Genomic DNA, 24862 nt, shown 5'->3' with positions numbered 1-24862 from the left:
ATCTTGTTTCATGCATACCCCTATACACCTCCCCTCCTCCAGTTATTTTGAAGCAAATCCCAGACATCTTACTATTTCACCCATATATATTTTAGAATATATCTCCAGGTGAGAAATACACTTAAAAATACGTATCACCATACCAGTATCACACCTAAAAGGAAAAAAAGAGAATAGTATAACTTTAAAATAATAAATTTTAAAAGTATTGATGATTTTAATACCTTTTATAACATTTTCATAATTAATGGGTATTAACACAAATAATATCAAATAATATAATGAAGGAAATGCACACTTTTTAATATTAAAATGGGACCTTTGTGTTCAGGCTGGAAATTGCTTATCTAAGGCATTAATGTTTTTTTCTGCATTTAATCAAGCCCTGTGTATAGGCCTAACAAGTGTTTTCATGTGAATGCTGATTTAGGCTACCATCCCCCATCCCCCTCCCCTACAGCAACCCTCAGTTTGTTTCCTATGATTAAGAGTCTCTTATGGTTTGTCTCCCTCTCTAGTTTCATCTTGTTTTATTTTTTCCTCTCTTCCCCTATGATCTTCTGTTTTGTTTCTTAAATTCCACATATCAGTGAGATCATATGATAATTGTCTTTCTCTGATTGACTTATTTCACTTAGCATACTATCCTGTAGTTCCATCCATGTCGTTGCAAATGGCAAGACTTCACTTTTTTGATGGCTGAGTAATAGTCCATTGTGTGTGTGTGTATATACACACACACACACACCACATCTTCTTTATCCATTCATCTGTCGATGGACATCTACACTCTTTCCATAGTTTGGCCATTGTGGACATTGCTGCTATAAACACTGGGGTGCAGGCGCCCCTTCAGATCACTGTTTGTATCTTTGGGGTAAATACCTAGTAGTGCAATTGCTGGGCCATAGGATAGCTCTATTTTCAACTTTTTGAGGAACCTCCATACTGTTTTCCAGAGTGGCTGCACCAGCTTGCATTCCCACCAACAGTGTAGGAGGGTTCCCCTTTCTCCGCATCCTTGCCAACATTGATCTTTTCCCGACTTGTTAATTTTAGCCATTCCGACTGGTGTGAGGTGGTATCTCATTGTGGTTTTAATTTGTATTTCCCTGATGCTCAGTGATGTGGAGCACTTTTTCGTGTGTCTTTTGGCCATTTCTATGTCTTCTTTGGAGAAATGTCTGTTCATTTCTTCTACCCATTTCTTGATTGGATTATTTGTTCTTTGGATGTTGAGTTTGATTAAGTTCTTTATAGATTTTGGATACTAGCCCTTTATCTAATATGTCATTTGCAAATATCTTCCCCCATTCCTTTGGTTGTCTTTTGGTTTTGTTGACTGTTTGCTTTGCTGTGCAAAAGCTTTTTATCTTGATGAAGTCCCAGTAGTTAATTTTTTGCCTTTGTTTTCCCTTGCCTTTGGAGACATGTCTAGAAAGAAGTTGCTGTGGCCAAGGTCAAAGAGGTTGCTGCCTGTGTTCTCCTTTAGGATTTTGATGGATTCCTGTCTCACATTTGAGGTCTTTCATCCATTTTGAGTCTATTTTTGTGTATGATGTAAATAAATGGTCCAGTTTCATTCTTCTGTATGTGGCTGTCCAGTTTTCCCAACACCATTTGTTGAAGAGACTGTCTTTTCTCCATTGGATATTCTTTCCTGCTTTGTCGAAGATTGGTTGACCATAGGGTTGAGGGTCCATTTCTGGGCTCTCTATTCTGTTCCATTGATCGATGTGTCTGTTTTTGTGCCAGTACCATACTGTCTTGATGATGACAGCTTTGTAATAGAACTTGAAGTCCAGAATTGTGATGCCACCAGCTTTGCTTTTCTTTTTCAATATTCCTCTGGCTATTCGGGGTCTTTTCTGGTTCCATACAAATTTTAGAATTATTTGTTCCTGCTCTGTGAAAAAAGTTGATGGTATTTTGATAGGGATTGCTTTGAATGTGTGGATTGCTCTAGGTAGCATTGACATCTTCACAATATTTGTTCTTCCAATCCATGAGCATGGAACGTTTTTCCATTTCTTTATGTCTTCCTCAATTTCTTTCATGAGTATTTTATAGTTTTCTGAGTACAGATTCTTTGCCTCTTTGCTTAGATTTATTCCTAGGTATCTTATGGTTTGGGGTGCAATTGTAAATGGGATCGACGCCTTCATTTCTCTTTCTTCTGTCTTGTTGTTGGTGTATAGGAATGCCACTGATTTGTGTGCATTGATTTTATATCCTGCCACTTTACTGAATTCCTATATGAGTTCTAGCAGTTTTGGGGTGGAGTCTTTTGGGTTTTCCTCATAAAGTATCATATGATCTGTAGAGTGAGAGTTGACTTTTTCTTTGCTGATTCGGATGCCTTTTATTTCTTTTTGTTGTCTGATTGCTGAGGCTAGGACTTCTAGTACTGTGTTGAATAGCAGTGGTGATAGTGGGCATCCCTGCCGTGTTCCTGACCTTAGGGGAAAAGCTCTCCATTTTTCCCCATTGAGAATGATATTGGCCGTGGGCTTTTCATAGATGGCTTTTATGATACTGAGGTATGTTCCCTCTATCCCTACATTGTGAAGAGTTTTAATCGAGAAAGGATGCTGTACTTTGTCAAATGCTTTTTCTGCATCTATTGAGAGGATCATATGGTTCTTGTTCTTTCTTTTATTAATGTATTTTATCACATTGATTGATTTGCAGATGTTGAACCAACCTTGCAGCCCAGGAATAAACCCCACTTGGTCATGGCGAATAATCCTTTTAATGTACTGTTGGATCCTATTGGCTAGTATTTTGGTGAGAATTATTGCATCCATGTTCATCAGGGATATTGGTCTGTAATTCTCCTTTTTGATGGGGTCTTTGTCTGGGTTTGGGATCAAGGTAATGCTGGCCTCATAAATGAGTTTGGAAGTTTTCCTTCCATTTCTATTTTTTGGAACAGTTTCAGAAGAATAAGTATTAATTCTTCTTTAAATGTTTGGTAGAATTCCCCTGGGAAGCCATCTGGCCCTGGGCTCTTGTTTGTTGGGAGATTTTTGATTACTGCTTCAGTTTCCTTAGTGGTTATAGGTCTGTTCAGGTTTTCTATTTCTTCCTGGTTCAGTTTTGGTGGTTTATACATCTCTAGGAATGCATCCATTTCTTCCAGATTATCTACTTCACTGGCATAGAGTTGCTCATAATATGTTCTTGTAATTGTTTGTATTTCTTTGGTGTTGGTTGTGACCTCTCCTCTTTCATTCATGATTTTATTGATTTGGGTCATTTCTCTTTTTGATAAGTCTGGCTAGGGGTTTATCAACCTTATCAATTCTTTCAAAGAACCAGCTCCTAGTTTCATTGATCTGTTCTACTGTTCTTTTGGCTTGTATTTCATTGATTTCTGCTCTTATCTTTATTATTTCTCATCTTCTGCTGGGTTTAGGCTATATTTGCTGTTTTCTCCAGCTCCTTTAGGTGTAGGGTTAGGTTGTGTATTTGAGACCTTGTTTCTTGAGAAAGGCTTGTATTGCTATATACTTTCCTCTTAGGACCGCCTTTGCTGCATCCCAAAGATTTTGAACAGTTGTGTTTTCATTTTCATTGGTTTCCATGAATTTTTTAAATTCTCCTTTAATTTCCTGGTTGACCCATTCATTCTTTAGTAGGATGCTCTTTAGCCTCCATGTATTTGAGTTCTTTCCAACTTTCCTCTTGTGTTTGAGTTCTAGTTTCAAAGCATTGTGGTCCAAAAATATGCAGGGAATGATCCCAATCTTTTGGTACTGGTTGAGACCTGATTTGTGACCTAGGATATGATCTATTCTGGAGAATGTTCCATGGGCACTAGAGAAGAATGTTATTCTGTTGCTTTGGGATGGAATGTTCTGAATATATCTTTGAAATCCATTTGGTCCAGTGTGTCATTTAAAGTCTTTATTTCCTTGTTGATCTTTTGCTTAGATGATCTGTCCATTTCAGTGAGGGGGGAGTGTAAAAGTTCCTTACTAATATTGTATTGTTCTCGATGTGTTTCTTTGATTTTGTTATTAAGTGGCTTATATAATTGGCTGCTCCCATGTTAGGGGGAAAGATATTTACAATTGTTAGATCTTTCTTGTTGGATAGACCCTTTAAGTAGGATATAGTGTCCTCATCGCTTATTATAGTCTTTGGTTTAAAATCTAATTTGTCTGATATAAGGATTGCCACCCCAGCTTTCTTTTGATGTCCATTAGCATGGTAAATGGTTTTCCACCCCCTCACTTTCAATCTGGAGGTGTCTTTGGGTCTAAAATGAGTCTCTTGCAGGCTGCATATCAATGGGTCTTGTTTTTTTTTATCCAGTCTGATACCCCATGTCTTTTGATTGGGGCACTTAGCCCATTTACATTCAGGGTAACTATTGAAAGATATGAATTTAGTGCCATTCTATTGCCTGTAAGGTGACTGTTACTGTATATTGTCTCTATTCCTTTCTGGCCTATGTTACTTTTAGGCTCTCTCTTTGCTTAGGGGACCTCTTTCAATATTTCTTATAGGGCTGGTTTCGTGTTTGCAAATTCTTTTAGTTTTTGTTTGTCCTGGAAGCTTTTTATCTCTCCTTTCATTTCAGTGACAGCCTAGCTGGATATAGTATTCTTGGCTGCATATTTTTCTCATTTAGTGCTCTGAATATATCATGCCAGTCCTTTCTGGCCTGCCAGGTCTCTGTGGATAGGTCTGCTGCCAGTATAATGTTTCTACCATTGTAGGTTACAGACCTCTTGTCCCGAGCTGCTTTCAAGATTTTCTCTTTGTCTCTGACACCTGTAAGTTTTACTATTAGATGTCAGGGTGTTGACCTATTTTTATTGATTTTTGAGAGGGCTTCTCTGTGCCTCCTGGATTTTGATGCCTGTTTCCTTCCCCAAATTAGGGAAGTTCTCTGCTATAATTTGCTCCAATATACCTTCTGCCCCTCTCTCTCTTTCTTCTTCCTCTGGGTTCCCAATTATTCTAATATTGTTTCATCTTATGGTATCACCTATCTCTCGAATTCTGCCCTTGTGATCCAGTAGTTGTTTATCTCTCTTTTTCTTAGCTTCTTTATTCTCCATCATTTGGTCTTCTCTATCACTAATTCCCTCTTCTCCCTCATTTATCCTAGCAGTTAGAGCCTCCATTTTTTATTGCACCTCATTAATAGCCTTTTTGATTTAGACTTGGTTAGATTTTAGTTCTTTTATTTCTCCAGAAAGGGATTCTCTAGTATCTTCCATGCCTTTTTCAAGCCCAGCTAGAATCTTTATAATTGTCATTCTGAACTCTAGTTCTGACATCTTACTAATGTCCGTATTGATTAGGTCCCTGGCAGTCGGTACTGCCTCTCGTTCTTTTTTTTGAGGTGAGTTTTTCCATCTTGTCATTTTGTCCAGAGGAGAATAGATGAATGAGAGAACAAAATGCTAAAAGGGTAACAGTGACCCCAGAAAAATATACACTAAACAAATCAGAAGACACCTTCCAGAAAGTGGTCTCTTTTCTGTTCAGAGTTGCTGCTATTCTTTTCTTCAATCCCCTGTTGAGTTTGTAGGTGTTCAGAATGGTTTGATACCTATCTAGCTGAATTCCTGGAACCAGACAAAATTTAGGTCTCCTACTCCTCTGCCATCTTGCTCCTCCTCCTTCTGCATGATGATTTTAAAGGGTGAGTTATAAATGTTAGTTACATTATGAAGGCATATTTTCGTATTTGAGAAATAGAAACCATTTACTGAAAGAAAAATTGGTATTAGTAATTTTAAGAAAGTCTAGGGTAAGCATACTGGTTTGTAGGTGAAATTAATGTATCTTGAATGAGAGAAGTTTTTCTTTTTAAACTTTTTAACATTTCACATGTTTTCCCCAAATGAAATATGCCCTGAATATTCTCATCCCACATTTTGTCCTCTAATTATAGCAGCATTTAAAAACTTTTGATTAGAATCAGGTCAGGCTAAAGATTGGCTTTCCCTGTGCTATAAATCACAGTGCTCTTGCTGACAGTACACAGATTTCTTCTTTAAGGTATTGAGCTTCTCTTCATGCAATAATAAACTCTTTTCTTTATTTGAGTGTCAATTGTCACCTTTTTTTTCTCCTCAGACAAGAAACCAGCCAATTCTGAAGCCTAAGAATAATCTAAAATTACTGCTATTCTAACTAGAAATGTATTTTAATATACCTCTGCACTAGTCTAAAAGCCAAAGTACTAATAATTTTGGTCCGATTTCAAGACAATTTTATTTTCTACCTTTCCTATGTGTAGAGTGAACATAGGCCCAGGTCCAGTTATGCTGACATCCATAATTTGATGCATCTTGTTTTGGTAACAGATCCCCTCTTTTCACTATTCTTTAGTCATCAGACTTTTAAAAGAATAATAACAGGAAAATAAAGATGCCAACTTGGGCTGCTATTACACAATATCATAGACTGGAGTGTCTTAAACAACATTCATTTCTCACAGCTATAGAGGCTGGAAAGTCCAAGGTCAAGGTTCCAGCAGATTTGGTTCCTGGTTCATAAACAGTTGTCTCCTCACTGTGTCCTCACATGGAGGGAGACAGTGAGCTCTGGTTTCTTCCTTTTCTTGTAAGGATACTAATCTCATGGGAGCCCCACCACAGGACCTCATCGAAGCCAATTACTCCCAAACGCCTCCACCTTCAAATACTGTGACGTTGGGGGGTTGTATAAATTTGGGGGGACACATTCAGTCCATAACAGATGCTTTTAAATTAAACCAAGTTTTCTTAGTTTCTTTTTTTTTCTTGAAGGATGGGTAAGAAGAAAAATACTGAAACCATAACTTGACAGTGCATTGGTCCTCTGACCTTCATTTGATAGGTTGATTATCCTAAGCTTGAACTGAAGTTTTTTACTACATGCTATCAACACCAAATGTGAATAGAGTTGTGATTGGGCTGTATTGTGTTTTTTAAAGATAGTATTATGAACTATTTTATTTTTTAAGTTCTGTGAACCAATCACCAAAGGGTATTGCAGACTTTCTTGAAACAATTTTTAGTATGCAAAATAAATGAAACTAACCAAAATGTCAGTTCAGTGGAGAGTCACATTTTTTATTTTATCACTTTAGAGATTTCCAAATTGACCAGAACTTGATGAAATTGCAGCTGGAATGTACCAAACAATAATCATTTCTAATTCTCAATCTGGCAGTATTTTTCTGTTCAGTAAGATGCATTTGAATGACCATTGATCATAGCTGGTTTTCCAAATTTGGGTAAGACCGTATGAGCATTTCTACTCATACCTGTAAGTAAATACATTTCTGTTAAGAATCAGTTAAATTATAGTGGCTTATGGCTTATTTTTTTATGAGAAGGAAATAATTTTTATGGAAAGTATGAAGGTTTAGTGGAATTACTGATAACTAGAATGTTTAGGTGAATGTGATGTTCTAATTAGCTGATTTTTTTTAGGTGTTTTTGTTTATTTGCTAAAATCCTTGTTCTGCAAAATTCTTTTCAATATATTGGAATCATTTCCGTGAATCAGTAACATATATTTTATGTATTTGGTGCTTTTATTGATAAAAGATCTACTGAGGCATCATTTATAAACAACATAGTTCAGACCAGCAGTTCTCAACAAGGGGTGATTTTTGCCTTCCTGGGGACATTAGGCAATGTCTGGAGTAATTTTTTATTGTTATGAACGAGGGTGAGAAGGAGCATGGTACTGGCTTCTGGTAGGTAGAAGCCGGGGATGCTGCTAAACATCCGATGATGTACAGGACAGCCCCCCACCACAATTACTGAATACAAACTGTCAGGCCTGCCAAGACTGAGAAACCCTGGTTTAGGATTAATAATAATTTTGCCACCATTGCAGATATTAAAAAATATTTATCATAGGCACTGAAGGTAATTCTAACATACTTTGACTAGGCCTCCAGAATGTTTTTGAACAAACATCTAGGCTTCAGAATGAGGAATATGATACTAACCCAGGTATGTGGTATCTGGAATGTTATTTTTTAAACCTTAGTCCTATTTCTTTTCAGTTATTGCAAAAGTGTGTGTGTATTCCACACACATATTTTGCATATTCAGTGTAAACCAGGGCCCAGGATTTAACAAATTGTAGGTGCTTTGTGGGGTTGTAAGTTGTTTCTCTGGCAGCAGTGAAAGAAGGTGATTTGAAGGGAGTAGAAGAAGCCTTCCTTAAACCAAGACTCATGAAGTTAATCTGTGCTGGCCGAGAGTGAAGGCCAGTTATTTAAGATAAAGACAGTCTAGATGGTATGTCCCTTCCTTAACCGTAGCATTCTTTCCCCATCCTAAATCTCAACCCAGGCAGTGCAGACTTCAGGTTTGGCTTAGCTGATGATGACTTCCCTTTCCCCACAGCCTTGAATTACAGGCATTCTCACAGCCACTTTCTATCTAGATCTTACAGTATGTTTTCTCTTTAGCCTCGTGTGGTTTCCTGCCTCTTAAGTACCTATTCGCACTGTCAGAAATTATCTCTGATAAGATTGAATTCCATACTTAAGTAAGGGTAATATTCTCTCTATTTGTGCTCAGGGAGAGTGCTCCTTGGACCCAAAGCTTGGAAGCAAGGCAGTGCATATCTCATCTAGAACTGTGACCTCAGGCTCACTTAAAATCAATCAGATCTTTAAAAATTAACTTCTTACCATACAGCATTGTGAATTGATATTTATCCTGGAATTATGATTCACACTTTCAGCTTTAACTTTAGCATTCAGTTTTTTTTACTGTTGCTTTTCTTTGCAGGTCTACTTCCCCAGTAGGACAGCATCATTCTCCTATATCTTCTAGACATCATTCATCTTCCTCACAATCAGGATCATCTATTCAAAGACATTCTCCTTCTCCTCGTCGAAAAAGAACTCCTTCACCATCTTATCAGAGGACAATAACTCCACCTTTACGACGCTCTGCTTCTCCTTATCCTTCACATTCTCTGTCTTCTCCTCAGAGAAAGCAAAGTCCCCCAAGACACCGCTCTCCAATGCGAGAAAAAGGGAGGCATGACCATGAACGAACTTCACAATCTCATGATCGGCGTCATGAAAGAAGGGAAGGTATGCACTGTACTTTATCTTGATTTTTTTAGAATTCTTTAAATATTTTCTTTATTAAAGAACTGGACATTCAGATTTATTGTTATAATAAGGGAAAGAAGAAAACTGTGTTGTATTAAGTCTTCTGGAACAGAGAAGAGTTCTTGAGGGCAATAAGAGGTGCTTTTATAATGACACAGGAACATAACTATTAAATGTACATAAGTGGGCATTTTTATGTATACTGAGGTAGTGCTTTCTTCAGTTAAGATGTTTCACTTGAGTACTCTGAAGTTCTAGAAATTTTTGGCTATCTGACTCTTGAAGCATCCCTCTAATTGCTTAGTTGATTCTTTAAAAAAAAAAAAGAGAAAGAAATGAAGGAAAGAAAAGCAGCAAACCAGGGGACAAAGTTTGAAAGCATCAGACATGTTTTGATAAAGAGGTAAGGGCTGGGAGAACATTCAGAAGGTCGGTGTAAACCAAGTGATCAGTTTTCTAGGTGTAACTCAAGAAAGAAGTAAGCAATGCAGTTTTCCTTTCAAGATCCCTGATAATTAAGTTAACTTTGGATTTGCTACTCCTTGTTCAAGCTGAGATGCTATTATTATCTGGCAATGTAGTCTAATAGCTCTCATCTCTTTCTGTACTCCTTATCCAAGCTTCTTGTCCTTATATATTTAAGTTTTTTCCCTAGCTTCTGAGTTGGTATTTAAACATAATGAGTACTCAGGAAATACTTGCTTACTTACAACATTTCTCTTTAATGTGCATTTTAAAATAAACCTCTCTGAGAGTATAGTACAGCAGTCTCCTGTGAAACGTGTTGAATTTAGTTGTTCTCTTCCTATCAACAGTGTAATAATTAATCAAGTTCTTTTATTCAAGAAAATGATGAATGCCCAGATAGGGACCAGAGAGAGCATCTGTTGTATAGAAATATTTCTTGTGTACATCATTTTGGAACCAGAACAGCGCAGCAGTATTTATGGAACATTGGTAAGATAGGAAAATTCTCTTAGCACCTTTCTATTAATTTTAAAAAAATATTTAACTAGAGTTGACCGGGAATATAGTGTACATTTAATGACTACTTATTGAATGAAAACTCTTTAGTGTGTTTGATGTCTGTTTTGAAATAATAATGAGGGGAAATAGTATGCGGTTGAGTCTTTTAAGAATTTTTTTGTGTGTGCTGAGTGGCCTATCTTACAGGAAGAATCCATTTAATAATAAACCATATGTGTTTAGTTTCTTTGTAAAGATGTTTCTTTAACCTTCCATATAAGAGATGTAGCAGGTGTTTGTTCCTCTATTTAGATGTCATCTTCTGAAATAAGAATAATTTTAGTGGAAGAATGGGGAGGTAGGTAAAGAACAAAATATAGTAACTAGATTTGAAAAGACAGATGGAATCATGAAAAGGATCTGGTACTGAGTGAACATATTTTTAGGCACAGTTGGCATTGGAGGAGGACTAGAAGTCACAGATGTGCACAGAAAAGGATGGAAACCTATCAAATCCTTGCCTACTGCTTCTGTTCTTAAAGGGCATTTGTGGATATAAGCATATGGACAATGTAATTGACAGGAGAGATGCGTTATTAATGTGAAAATCTAGGGGGTCTTGTGGATACTAGGTGTTTGGGTGCTTGAGAAAGTCTGTAGACCTAGCCACCTGGGACAAAGAGAAAAGAAGGTAAATTTACAATAGACCTATGGCTGCTATAATTGCCAAAATAGCCTCAGATATTGAGGCAGTTCCAGGGGGTCAGAGCAACACATAAAGGAATCTGATTTAAAAACAAGGCAGTGTTTGTTTTCCGAGGTTCTCTTGTTAGTCCTTTGACTTCAATGCTGTAATCAATTTATGCCTGTTCTAGGCATATCTAAAGAATAGTTTCTATTCTTTGCAAATTCCATTAGGTACGCAGTTATCTAAGCCATTTAGGCTCTTGGCCCCTTATTTCTTCATTTAGACAGTGACAAGGTTGAATTAAATAATCAGTGAGTTTCATTCAGCTTTTTAAAAACTGAAGTTCTTTTCTTATTTTTCTATGAAGTGTGAGAAAATGCTTTAAGGAGAGAAAACTTCAGAGACAGGAGTGATTCCAGTAAACAGTTCAAGAAAAGAGAGGGTGAATAACAATATCTCTTTGCCAGCCAGCTTACTAACTATAGGCCACTTGTAAGTGCTTTAAGTACATTTGAGGTGGTCATGGGTGGTCTAGTTTGGCCTAATACTTGGTAGAGATGGCTAAAGTCACTGTGTACCTCTGGATCTACAAGTAGTTTCTAAAAAATAAGCCATCAGTGATATGAGATCAATTTATTTGTTTCAGTTGTTTAAGATAAGTATGGGTAAGTTGGGGCATGGGAAGATCCTAATCACAGTTTATCTAATCAAGAACATAGTTATCCAAGTGTTAATAAAATTACCTTTGGAATTGTAGCTTATGTATGGTTTTAATTTTCTTATTTGCCCATGTTTTCTTTTTTTATTTTCTGCAAAGAACGTGAATTACCATTTTTAAAAAAATTTTTAAGCTCTATATTTACATGTATTGTCTAGTTCTTCAAAATTTTGTGAAAGGAGTTCTAGTTGATTTCTAAACTTGCATTACAGAGACCAGAAGCAAAAGGGATAGAGAAAAGGACACAAGAGAAGAACGAGAGTATGAACAAGATCAGAGCTCTTCTAGAGACCACAGAGATGACCGAGAACCTCGAGATGGTCGGGATCGAAGAGATACCAGAGATACTAGAGACCGACGGGAACTAAGGGACTCCAGAGACATTCGGGACTCCAGGGAGATGAGAGATTATAGCAGAGATAACAAAGAGAGCCGTGATCCCAGAGATTCTCGATCTGCTCGTGATACCCATGACTACAGGGACCGTGAAAGTCGAGATTCTCATCGAAAGGAGGATACCTATCAAGAAGAATCCCGAAGTTATGGCAGAAACCATTTGAGAGAAGAAAGTTCTCGTACTGAAATAAGGAATGATGCCAGAAATGAGTCTCGAAGTGAAATTAGGAATGACCGGATGGGCAGAAGTAGGGGGAGAGGTCCAGAATTACCTGAAAAGGGTAAGGTTTTTGACTTGTCAGTGAACTGTATCTTGTATGCTTATATAGAAATTATTAAATCTTTTAAGGTTTCTTTTCTAAATATATTCTTTTTTACATTCATTATCATTTTATCAAAGTAATTTTCAATTAATTGAATTTTGGCCTTCCCTATAAATTCCAAATAGGAATTGTTAAATTCCTAGGATTTAGGAATTTGCTAAAGTAACAAAGATAAATGGGTCCTGATTAAGATCTCCTGGTAAATTATATCCAGTCATGCCTACCCTCTTGATTAGTGTGGAACACTAAGAAAATTCCTGTCAGGCAAAAAAGTGGAGTCAAAAGGAAATAATTTCTACTGAACAGGTACATATATGATAGAATGATTATTAAAGTAGAATTAAAATGGTGGGCTTTCAAAATTGGTGGTATCAGAAATGACTGTGTATTTCTTAGTATACTTGTGCTTGCTTCAAACCACTTCAGATGATTGCACATCAGAATCTTGAACCATTTTTCTTCTTCCCCTAAAAAGCATTTACCAACACCCAGTAACTACCTACCTAAATGTCTTTGTCTCCAAACTGCTTGGACTGAATTAGTTTTGACCTCTGTTCCTCTCTCCTCTTTTCTCCCCTCCCCTAAAATACTGCTGCAGATTTCTGAACATACATTATTTCTATTGGTCTTTTGGTATGTCTTTGTCAATATTATAGCTTCATATTAAGCTGAAGGCCCCTTACCTTCTCTTTCACAGTTGTCTTGGCTTTTCTTGGCCCTTTGCTTTTTCATATACATTTCTTAAATGAGTTTTTTTTTTTTTAATTTCATGAAAAACTTGGATTTTTATTTCAAATGCATTAAATTTATGGATTTATAACTTTTTCTGTTAAGGTCTTATACATATTTTATTCCTGGGTATGCAACATTTTTGGTGCTCGTCAGTGGTACTTAAAAAATTTTTTTCTCCCTTTTTAATAATGCATTTACATGGTTCAAAATTTCAAAAGTACAAAAGAATATATTGTGAAAAGCCTTGACTCTGTCCCTGACCTCATTCATTTTTTTGCCAATTTTTTCTGTATCCTTCCCAGAAATATTCTACACAAGCAGATTTGTATGTCTACTGATATCCCCATCTGGTTTTTTTAAACTGTGTATTACTCTACACCTTGCTGCTTTCACTGAAAAAAGACCTTAGAGATCATTACATATCAGTCAACTTGATAAACAGCTATCCTCTTCTTAATGGTGCACATTGTCCGTTGTAGGAATTACTAAAAAGTTTTAAGTTTTTACTAAATTCCAGTTAACATACAGTGTAATCTTAGTTTCAGTTGTACAATATAGTGATTCAGCATGTCCATACAATACCCATTGCTCATCACAAGTGCCCTCTTTAATCCCCAACATCTACTTAACCCATTCCCCATCCACCTTCCGTCTGGTGACCTTCAGTTTGTTTTCTGTAGGTAAGAGTCTGTTTCTTGCTTTGCCTTTTCTCTCTCTCTCTCTCTTTCTTTTTTTAACTTTACTCGTTTGTTTTGTTTCTTAAATTCCACATAAGAGTGGAAATCTACATTGTCTTTCTCTGACTGACTTATTTTGCTTAGCATAATACTCTTAGCTCTATCCATGTCATTGCAAATGGCAAGATTTCATTCTTTTTTATGGCTAATATTCCATTGTGTATATATATACCACATTTTCTTTACCCATTCATCAGTCATTGGAAACTTGGGCTATTGACATAATTTGGCTATTGTAGATAGTGCTGCTACAAATATCAGGATGCATGTATCCCTTCAAATTAGTATTTTTGTATTCTTTGGGTAAATACCTAGTAGTGCAATTACTGGATTGTAGGGTAGTTCTATTTTTAATTTTTTGAGGAACCTCCGTACTGTTCTCTGGAGTGGCTACACCAGTTTGCATTCCCACCACAACAGTGCAGGAGGGTTCCCCTTTCTCCACATCCTCACCAACACCTATTGTTTCTTGTGATTGTAGCCATTCTGACAGGTGTGAAGTGATAACTCATTGTAGTTTTGATTTTGTATTTCCCTGATGATGAGTGATGTTGAGCATCTTTTCATGTGTCTGTTGGCCATCTGTATGTCTTCTTTGGAGAAATGTCTGTTCATGTCTTCTGCCCATTTTATAGTTGGATTATTTGTTTTGCAGTCCCTATCAAAATACCAACACCTTTTTGCACAGAGCTAGAACAAACAGTTTAAAGTTAATACAGTAGTTCTTCCTTATCTGCAGGGGATGTGTTCCAGGATGTTGGGTGGATGCCTAAAGCCTCAGATAATACTGAACTCTCTATATACTGGGTCTTTTCCTGTACATACACAACTATGATAAAGTTTAATTTATAAATTATAGTAAGAAATTAACAGTAACTAATAATAAAATAAAACAATGATAACAATATACCACAATGAAAATTATGTGAATGTGGTCTTTCTCAAAATATCTTATTGTGCTGTACTCATCCTTCTTATGATGAAGTGAGATGATAAAATGCCTACGTAACGAGATGAAGCAAAGTGCATGATGTAGGCATTGCGACGTAACATTAGGCTACCGTTGACCTTCTGATGATATGTCAGAAGGACGATCATCTGCTTCTGAACCCCAGTTGACCGTGGGTAACTGAAATCACAGAAAGTGAAGCCACGGATGGGGAGACTACTATAAATCGTATATTGGTAGATGTGTAGGTATTCCAGTCTTTGTTTTTGAACAGTGCTTCTGTGAATAACTGTGTGTCACTAAATAATATCTTTTTAAAGTATTTTATTTTCTACCACTTATTGTTGGTGTATGGAAATGATAATTGATATTTGTATATTAATCTTACATTGTTATGTTTCTCTGTTTTTGTAGGAGATCTAATTAGATTATCTCAAACATTTATGTCTGGGAACAGATTTGGCTCTTCTTTTCTGATTATTATTTATTTACTATCGATAACCTGCTGATCATCTTTCAATATAGTGTTGAATATAAGTAGTATAATGGGCTTCTTTGCTCCGTTTCAGATTTTAAAGTGTTACTGTTGGCATTTTACCATTAAGCATGTTGTTTGTAGATTTTTAGCAGATGTTTTTTATTGTTACAGATGTCCCCTAATTTCCCCAACTTAGCTAACTTCTATCATGACCATTTTTTCTGTATCTTGAGAAGGTCATAGTTGGTCTCTTTAACCTTTTACTTATATATTTCTTTAAAATTTAGAACTATCCTGGCATTTCAAAGATAAATGGAATTTCTTCATTTTTTTAAAGTTCTAGATTAGGTTAAAATTTGATGTTGAATTAAACATCTGTGTTTTCAATTGAGATTACATATAATTAGTGGAATGATGGTAAATATTTAACAACAAACTCTTCAGAAAAAGTCCTGACTTTTAGCTTTTGCCAATTTCCATGGTATAAATACTCTTGCCGTAGCAGATTTTGAGCTACTGACATGGAAGAGATGTACACAATTGGCTCTTTCAAGCCAGTGTGAACCGGTTCTAGCATGCCACTGCATAGTTCATTTTTTGTGTTTTTCTTGTTTGGTTTGGGGATCAAAGTTATACTAGACATAGGAAATGTGTTAGGTAGTGTTGCTTCTTTTTTTCTCTGGAACAATTTATATATGATTAGTTATCTGTTCTTTGACAATTTAACAACATTTGTCTGTTAAACATTGTTTCCTATTTTTCTGATGGTTATGGTTTTTACTACCAATTGAGTTTCTCTTAAGAGTTCTAGATTTAGATTATTGTAATAGTTGTAGTTTGGTTTTTTTCTTAAAGCAGTGTAATAAGTTATATTTTTCCAGGAAATTTGTTTTCAAATTTTTGATACAAAGATGTCCCAAAATTTGTTTTTTTAAATCTCTTTTATATCTGTAATTATATTCCCTTATTTTTCTTGCTCAATCTTGCCAGAGATTTGTCTGTTTTGAGTCTTTTCAAACAACTAATCTTTGGTTTATATTCTTTTGTATCTCTTTTGTTCTATTAATTCTACTCTTAGGTTTTACTTTGTTATGAAATGTGTGGTAATTGTATTAGTAACCATTCTAAACACTTCGTAAGTTTTAATATGATTTCTTCCTTGACTCATGAATTAGGTAGAAATAGGATTTTAAATTTCCAATCATAACTTTTTAAAATAAATCCCCTTCCTTAATTTTAATTGTTGTCAGAGAAGATTTTAAAGTCGACTCTTTGGCATTTTGTATTTGTTAAGACTTAGCTGTGGCTCAGAAATTTATATAATGTTCTGTGTGTGCTTTTAATTGTTGGATGCAAAGTGTGTCTCAGATCAAGCTTGTTAACTATGGTTTCAAATCTATAATTATTTTTAGTCTGCTTTTTCTAACATTGCAGAGAAGTGAGTTAAATCTTCCACTGTCATTGTGAATTTGTCGATTTCATGTAATTTGATCAATTTTCACTTTGACTGTTTTAAGACTTTGCTGTTAGGTGTACATAAGGCACATTATTTCTTTTATCATTGCAGAATGACCCTCTTTATCCCTAATAGTGCTTTTTGTCTTGAAGGCTATTTTACTAACATTTCTTTTGGTTAATATTTGATAAGTATCTTTTTTCATCCTTTTAGCCTTGCTGTATCTTTTTGTTTTAAATGTGACTCTAAACAGCATAGGTTAGACATATGTTAGACATATGTTGAATCTTCTTATTGTATCTTCTTTGATTCTTAACTTTCGGATTTTTCATCTCTCTATCTTTTGTTTCCTGGGTCATATCCTCAGACATACCTTTTTTTTTTTTTTAACTAATTATCTCTTAGCAGCATCTAAGCTGTTACTTAACTTATTCATTCCTAGATGTTATATGTAGCTCATTTCTAGTTTCTAAAAAATGTTTTAAATTTCTTCCTTGTGGTCTTTAATTATACTGATATTTTGACTATTAAAATACATTGCAACAGTATTTAGAATTGTACTCTAATTCTTTGAAGGCTCAAAGCCTATTATGTATAATGTGTGTGTATGTGAGTGTGTGTGTGTAGCTCTGCATTTTTTTAAACCACTTTATTGAGATATGATTGACATACCAAAAGCTGCACATACAGCTTCTGTACATTTAATGTATTCAACATGATGAGCTTGGAGATAAGTATATGCTCATGAATCCATCACTACTATCTGTGCCATTAACATATCCATCGCCTGCAAAAGTTTCCTCTTGCTCTCTCTTTACTATTTTATATGTGTGTGATGAGAACGCTTAACATAACATCTACCCTCTTAGCAAAATTTTTGACTTTCCAATACAGTATTAACTGTAGGCACTGTGCTGTACTGTAGAGCTCTAAGTCTTTTTCATCTTATACAGCGAAAACTTTGTACCCTTTGACTAATACCTCTGTTTCCTTCTACCTCCAGCCCTTGGCAGTTAACCATTCTACTCTCTATTTCTAAGAGTTTGGCTATTTTAGATTCCACATATAAGTGGTATCATGTACTGTTTGTCTTTCTGTGTATGACTTATCTCACTCAGCATAATGTCCTCCAGTTTCATCTATGTTGTCTCAAATGGCAGGATTTCCTTTTTTTTTTTTAAGGGTGAATAATATTCCATTATATGTATATACCACATTTTCTTTATCCATTTGTCTCTCAGAGGGTATTTAGGTTGCTTCCGTGTCATGGCTATTGTAAATAATGCTGCAGTGAACGTGAGGTATCTCTTCCAGAGCCTGATTTCAATTCCTTTGGATATATACCCAGAAGTGGGATTACTGGATCATACATGGGTCTATTTTTTCATTTTTTTGAGGAACCTCTGTACTGTTTTCCTATAGTGGCTGTGTAGCTTTGCATTACCATTACCACATTCAAGATATTCAGTTGTGTATCACAGGACTCCCTGTATTACCCCTTTATAGCCACACTCAAATCCCCTCTTTTGTCCCTAACCCCTGGCAACCACTAATATGTCCTCCATCTTATAATTGTTATTTCACAAATGTTACATAATGGAATCATGCTATATATATCCTTTTGAGATTCGCTTTTTCACTCAGCATAATTTCCTTGAGGTTCATGCAAGTTGTTACATGTATTAATAGTTTGTTCCTTGTAGTATTCCATGGTCTGGGGATACCACAGTTTAACCATTCACCATTGAAAGACATTTGGGTACTTCCCAGGTTTTGGCTTTTATACTATGAACATTCATTTCCCACATTTTTAAATGAAGATTTTCAGGCACCACTTAATGTCAACAAAATACTTTGGTTCTGTATTGGAATGTTTTTGCTATAAATTGTAATCAAAGCAGTAATATGTATCAACTTTTTTATTTTCATATTTCTGTGAATTAAATATGAACAGATAGTTTTTATTTTTTGTTTTGTTGGGTTTTGGATTAACCAAAATGAACCTTCTTGCTTTATGATTCCATTAAGACTTCTTTTATCAATAGAAAAAACTGGGACTTGGCTTACCTAAGCCCATCATTAGACAACTTGGGTGTTTTGATTCAACATTTAATATTCTTTTCAGTAATGATTACCATACTTTGAAACACTAACACACCTTCTTTACCTGTATGTTTTTTGGGAAGAAAGATTGTGACTGATGAAACTTGTTTAATAAAGTGTATGTGTTTAAACATTTGTGTGAATATCCTTTGTTTAGGAAGTCGAGGCACAAGAGGTTCTCAAATTGATAGTCACAGTAGTAGTAGCAACTATCATGACAGCTGGGAAACTCGAAGTAGCTATCCTGAAAGAGACAGATATCCTGAAAGAGACAACAGAGACCAAGCAAGGGATTCTTCCTTTGAGAGAAGACATGGAGAGAGAGACCGTCGTGACAACAGAGAGAGAGGTTTGTCAAATCGCATATTATTCAATAATGACCAACAGTGATTGGGAGAATTGTCTTTTAAAAACCATTATCAATTTACTTTTTAATACATCTTTTAAGACTTTTGCTTGTTGACACATTTGAAACTATTATATTTACTCATGTAATCTTCCTTGTTTACTTAGTATAAGAGAGAGTATGTATGTTACCAGAGTACCTGTTTGGCAACAGAGTAGGTCCTGAGGTGTAATAAGTACTTGCATACCACAAGAACCTAGGTGCCCTACTTTATGTCTCTCACTTTAACCAGATAGCTTACAACCCTTTAAAGAATGTAGATGTGCCCATTCTAGGCATTTCTGCTTCCGGAGATACTTTCTCACCTGAGTATCCTGGACACTCAGTCACTAGCTGTGATAATAAACAGAGTCTTGTAAGGGCTGTCAGAAGAACAAAGGAAAAAAATTGATGATGGTAGGGTTGGGGGTGGTTTGAGGGAATATTTTATGCATGTTCCTTCTTGAGAATTTGCAATACTTGCTTTAGCTAATTTTATATTCCTGTATATCTTAGGCTAAACATTTTTGGTTACTGTATTAGATTCTACTCTATTAGATCTACCCTCTTAAATCAGTTTTGAAGCAAGATTACTCAAAGTCATTTAAGAAGGGTTTATAAGTACTTTCTCTAACAAGCTTTTACTGTCTATATGTATTAGGGCCTTTAAACTCTTTAAGATTTTATGAAGGTCTTACTAACTTTGGCTGGTTACTAAAGTAAGGTTTGCTATAATGCTGAGATTAATATACTACAAAACTTGATTGAGTAGGAAATTGAATAATGATGTTTTATAGTGGGCTGAATCACAAAGGTAATAGTGTATATTGATACGGACAGTAATGAAAGAAGGAAGTCACTAAGAAACCATGTACTTTGGGAGTATAGATGAGATCAGACTTGGTTGAGTTGAGTTTGTTAGAGTAAGCCTAATGCATTTGGGTTAAAAGATATGTGTGATTTCCTTAGTTACAGATGAGGCTGGAGTTTATATGTTGTGTGTTGATATCTGAAATTGTATCTTCCCTAACGCTGATTCACCTCTCTTTAATCTAACACTATGTCCTTGTAATGCTATGCTTTTTTAATATCTCTTCTTTCTCTCTTTTTTTTTTTTCCTAGTTGGATATCCTAGCTCAGGTTTTTTCATCTTATTCCTGAAATTCACTAGTAACATTTGGTTTCAATCTTATATTTAGTTCTCAACCATACATGTGTTAAGTTTCCGGGAACTTTGATAGTTGCTTTTTATATATTCCCAGACTTACTATTGTAAAAGATATTAAGTCTGGGAATATATATAAAATATCCTTTAAAATCCTTTTATCTTTATAATATCCCTGTGAATGTAGGTATGACAAGAGAATTCACATTTCATAACTTAGGAGATTTGGGCTAGGAGAAGGATAGTTGATTTTTCCACTATTACAGAGAAGTAAGTTCCAGAGCTGGAATTCAGACTCAGATCTTCTGATTGCAAGTTCTGTCCTCTTTCTCTTTTACTTTACTATAACTACTTCAATAAGTATCAGTTGTATGATTGAAATAGAACTATATATTTGAGGTTGCTGATATATTCCACAGTGTTTATTGAGTCCTCATGCACTTTGCTAGGTTCTTGAAGTACCATAGTTCTTGTGCTTATAGAACTTAATGGGAGGGAAGATACCTCCCCTTACACCCAGAAAGAGAAATGACTATTGAGTGCAGTCAAGGACACAAAGAATGTTCCCAGATAGAAATAAAGGATAAGAGAGGGACCTAATTAGATAGACTGTGTATGTAAAATTTGAGGAGATGACATTTATGCAGAAGCATAAATGCAAGAGAAGAAGCTAACATTACAAAGATTGAGGGTAAAAACATTCCATACAGAGGGAAGAATATGTGCCAGTTCCCTGAGATAGGAAATACCTTAATATGTCCTAGAGTTTGGAAGAAAACCAATGTGATCAGAGTACGATAAGCAGTAGGAAGATTGATAGAGGTTGAGGGTAGAGATGTGCCCAGGCACCTTGTTCTGTGCTCAGGAATTTCAGTCTTCCCTTTAGTTCTTCACAGGCTGATTAGGTACACAGAGACAGTTGGAGTTTGATGAATGCTAGCTACTACTGTATGAAGTTCTGTGAGATGACAGAGGAGCAGATAGTTCTGAGATCAGGAAAGCTTCCCTAAAGAGTTTGCTAGGAGGAACAGTGGAAGAAACACTTTGGTAGGGAGAGGGTATAGCATGTGCAGACACGCAGGACTAAAAGAAACAAATGCTGTACAGTAGTAATGAATTAAGGTGTTGGGAGTAGAGGTATCCCATAATTGGTAGGGAAGGAAAGAAACTGGGAAAAACGACTGATGAGGGACTATAGGCCAGGTTCTAAATAGCCTAATAAACCAGGCTAAAAATTTTGATTCAGTTGCCTTTTCACTGCCTGCAAGGCAACTGCTTTTAAGCAGTTAGAAAAAATAGAGTTTTCATGAAAAAAGTATGTTAAGTCTGGGGAAGGACTGAAGACAAGGATAACAACCAGTTAGACTGTTGATGACATAGACATCTAAGAAGAGGTGATCAGATCACAGGGATGGAGAGAGGAAATGGAATAAAGAAATATTTTGAGAGTGAAATTGATGGATAACTCAGAGATTTCCAGCTTTCATGAATGGGTATGTCATTCATTAAGATAAGGAAATAATATGAAGAGAAGAGCATCTTTGAAGAACATATTTTGGGGAGAAGATTAAAAAAATAGTTTAGACACATTAAAGTGATGTTCTTATATCCTCTTCATTTTCTTTGAAGTAAGAGACATTGTCTTTTTCATTGGGGAAAATAGAATTTTTATCTGTCAAAAAAAGAGTAAAATAGTTTATTCCCTGACATTGCTATAATCAGAAATTTCAAGTATGAATTACTACAAGTTGCAGTATTGAATTTCATGTTGTTTTGTAATCATTGTGACATTAGTTTGACCCCTAAACCAGGAACTCAAGACAGCCTAAGACCATAAATGTGTAGCATTTGGGGAATCAAAAGTGGATGATAGAACCATTTTAAATTTAAGTTGGCTTCAGCAAAAGTATAAAAGGGTTTAAGAGAATTGACTTCTAGTCCTGATGTCCTAATAAATCTGCCATCTCTGTGACTTTGGCCAGTCAACTTCTGGACCTTAATTTCTGTGTTTTTAAGAAGAAAAGGGCTGGACAAGGTTTTGTTTTAGCTTTAAAATTCTATGAACTTTTGTATTGATACGTAACCTCTAAAGAGTAAATATGCTTAAGTCCTGCCTTTTTCATCTGTGATAAGATAGGAAATTCAAATTACTATATTGATTGAACCCTTCCCTGGAAATATCCTAAAGTTATTCTGCTTAATAAGTTGATGTTAGATATTCCACTTGAAAACCTATTGACCATATTGTAGTATGACCTTTATGACTAACCCATAAACCTTATTACATAATACGAAAATAGAAACATCACACAGTAGCCTAGATCTTACCACAGTGAACTACTTTCAAAAATGGCTAGCTCTGTGGAAAAGTTGATGCCATTTTCTAATACATTTTTTGGTCCCAGACTAATTTCCTGCTCAGCTGGGCATTTGGGCAGCATGTATTCATTTTCTCTGTGTTTATATGATTCATGTATTTAAAAAAATATATTTATACAAAATGTGATGAGATGATAAGTTAACATTTTTAAGAAAACAGCTCTTCATCTGAGTGATGAGTTATATGATTAAATAAAACTTTTAATTTATTATAAATATATATATCACTAATATGAAACACTTTACATTTGATTACTTCAAGATTGCTAAGCATCAGTACCCTTAATATTCTAGTTTATGATAAATTGATATTGCAGCAACAATTATTGACAGATGTTTTGTTCTATATTTTCCTCACATAATAGCTGCACTTTGATGTGTATATATTTTGGCCTGAAATTAGAGGTGTGACTTACGAGGGAAATTTTTTTTTTCCTTCAGCTCCTATGTTCTACACCTCCTGCTGCCCCTATCCTTTGCCACCAGTGTTCTCAGGTCCTGCTGGGGGGACAGAGAAGATCAGAGGTGAAGGGTAGAGATGGCAGAAAGTGGGGTTGGAGCAGTGGGCTGGAGGTAGGGTAGGGAGCATGCAGAGAAAGATCAAAGGTGGATCAGTGGGAGGTGGGAAGGGGGTTGATGGGGAGCAGAAAACATGTTAGTTAGAGGGCAAATAAAACTTACCTTTAAAAAAATTTGTAAACATCTAGGGGTGATTATTTGGATGATTAACTTAAAACGTAAATATAGTACCTGATTTATATTTGCTGCCAGTGTGACCCTATACACAGATAAAATTTAAGATTTGCCATACTGTCTTACCAATAGGTTATCTGTCAAATTAATCACTGACAAAACTTGATTTTCATTGTAGATCAAAGACCAAGCTCACCAATTCGACATCAGGGAAGGAATGACGAGCTTGAGCGTGATGAAAGAAGAGAGGAACGAAGAGTAGACAGAGTGGAGGATAGAAGAGATGAAAGGGCTAGAGAAAGAGAGAGGGAGCGAGAGCGAGACAGAGAGCGTGAGAGGGAGAGGGAGCGTGAGCGGGATCGGGAAAGAGAGAAGGAAAGAGAGCTGGAAAGAGAGCGTGCTAGGGAGCGGGAGAGAGAAAGAGAAAGAGAAAAGGAGAGGGACCGTGAAAGAGAGCGAGATCGTGACCATGATCGAGAGAGGGAGAGAGAGAGGGAGCGAGATAGGGAAAAAGAACGGGAGCGAGAGAGAGAAGAGAGGGAGCGAGAGAGAGAGCGAGAGCGGGAGAGGGAACGAGAGCGAGAGCGGGAACGAGAGAGAGCGAGAGAAAGGGATAAAGAACGAGAGCGTCAGAGGGATTGGGAAGACAAAGACAAAGGACGAGATGACCGCCGAGAAAAGCGGGAAGATACCAGAGAAGACCGGAATCCCAGAGATGGACACGATGAGAGAAAGTCAAAGTAAGAATGAGAATGAATCAGTTCTTTAAAGTTATATTTCAGTAGAGTTCAGAAAGTTTCATTTAATGCTTTTTAGTGTGCCCCTGATGTTCTGATAATTCTTTTTGCTCTACATTTTCCTGTATTTTAATTTTATTATATATATTTGGTGTTTAAAGTCTTTTGAGTTGTCTGGGGGGGGAAAAAACCACTTTCTCATTCTATTTCTGTAACTATGGATATAATTAATCATTCTTGTTTACTGTGCCATTTTTGATGACATACTGGCTTATTCAACTTCTATAAATTTGTTAAGGAATCCAACTAAAGGTGATAGAACCAATAAACTTACATCTCATCATATCCACCTTATAACTAGTTAATGGAGTTGACCAGTCACCAGGAGATACTGCCTGTGCTATTCCTGATAATCCTTCATAAGTTTTGTGTACTTATTAGTCTGGAGTCATTACCCCCAGCACCAGAAGCATTCATGTGTCTTAAAACTGAGGGAAGCCCTGCAACCACTGCATGGCTAGAAGATGATGAGAGATAGGAGTTGTCCTCTCTTGAGCTCTGGAGTTATAGTATGTTACTGGGCTCAAAAGATGTGTTATTATTTCAAATATCTGAGGACAGTTTCTCTTTTTCTTTTTTTCCCTTGTCTTTTTTTTTTTTTTAACCAAAAAGATTTATTTGCTCAGGTATCTGGGAAGTCCATGGTTGGTGTTCATTTGTTCTGATGTGACTGTATTCAGACTTCCAAACAAAGTATCGGGAATGCTGTCTATCTCTACACTGTTTTCTTCTGTGTGAGTTCCAATCTCAAAAAGGTTTCTCCAGATGATGGCTAAGATGGCCCGAGCGTATGCCTATCATCT

At 36.0% G+C, this 24862-nt stretch overlaps 1 protein-coding gene across 6 annotated transcripts in view; it reads left to right on the top strand.

The window, feature by feature from the left end:
- Nucleotides 1-24862, top strand: part of ZC3H13 (zinc finger CCCH-type containing 13) — a 93963-nt gene that overhangs the window by 50062 nt on the left and 19039 nt on the right. For 3 of the 6 annotated variants that reach the window (XM_032402997.1, XM_032402998.1, XM_032402996.1), the window contains exons 9-13: nt 8763-9073; nt 11679-12143; nt 18798-18989; nt 23011-23094; nt 23441-24002. In XM_032402997.1, coding sequence (XP_032258888.1) covers nt 8763-9073; nt 11679-12143; nt 18798-18989; nt 23011-23094; nt 23441-24002 — 1614 coding nt within the window. The remainder of the gene's footprint in view (nt 1-8762; nt 9074-11678; nt 12144-18797; nt 18990-23010; nt 23095-23440; nt 24003-24862) is intronic. The other 3 variants (XM_032403002.1, XM_032403001.1, XM_032402999.1) reach the window with 2 other exon arrangements.

Source organism: Phoca vitulina, unplaced genomic scaffold, assembly GCF_004348235.1.
Source record: "Phoca vitulina isolate PV1807 unplaced genomic scaffold, GSC_HSeal_1.0 scaffold5, whole genome shotgun sequence".
NCBI lineage: Eukaryota > Metazoa > Chordata > Mammalia > Carnivora > Phocidae > Phoca > Phoca vitulina.
Note: the sequence above shows the minus strand (reverse complement) of the source record. Positions and strands in the feature narration are given on the sequence as shown.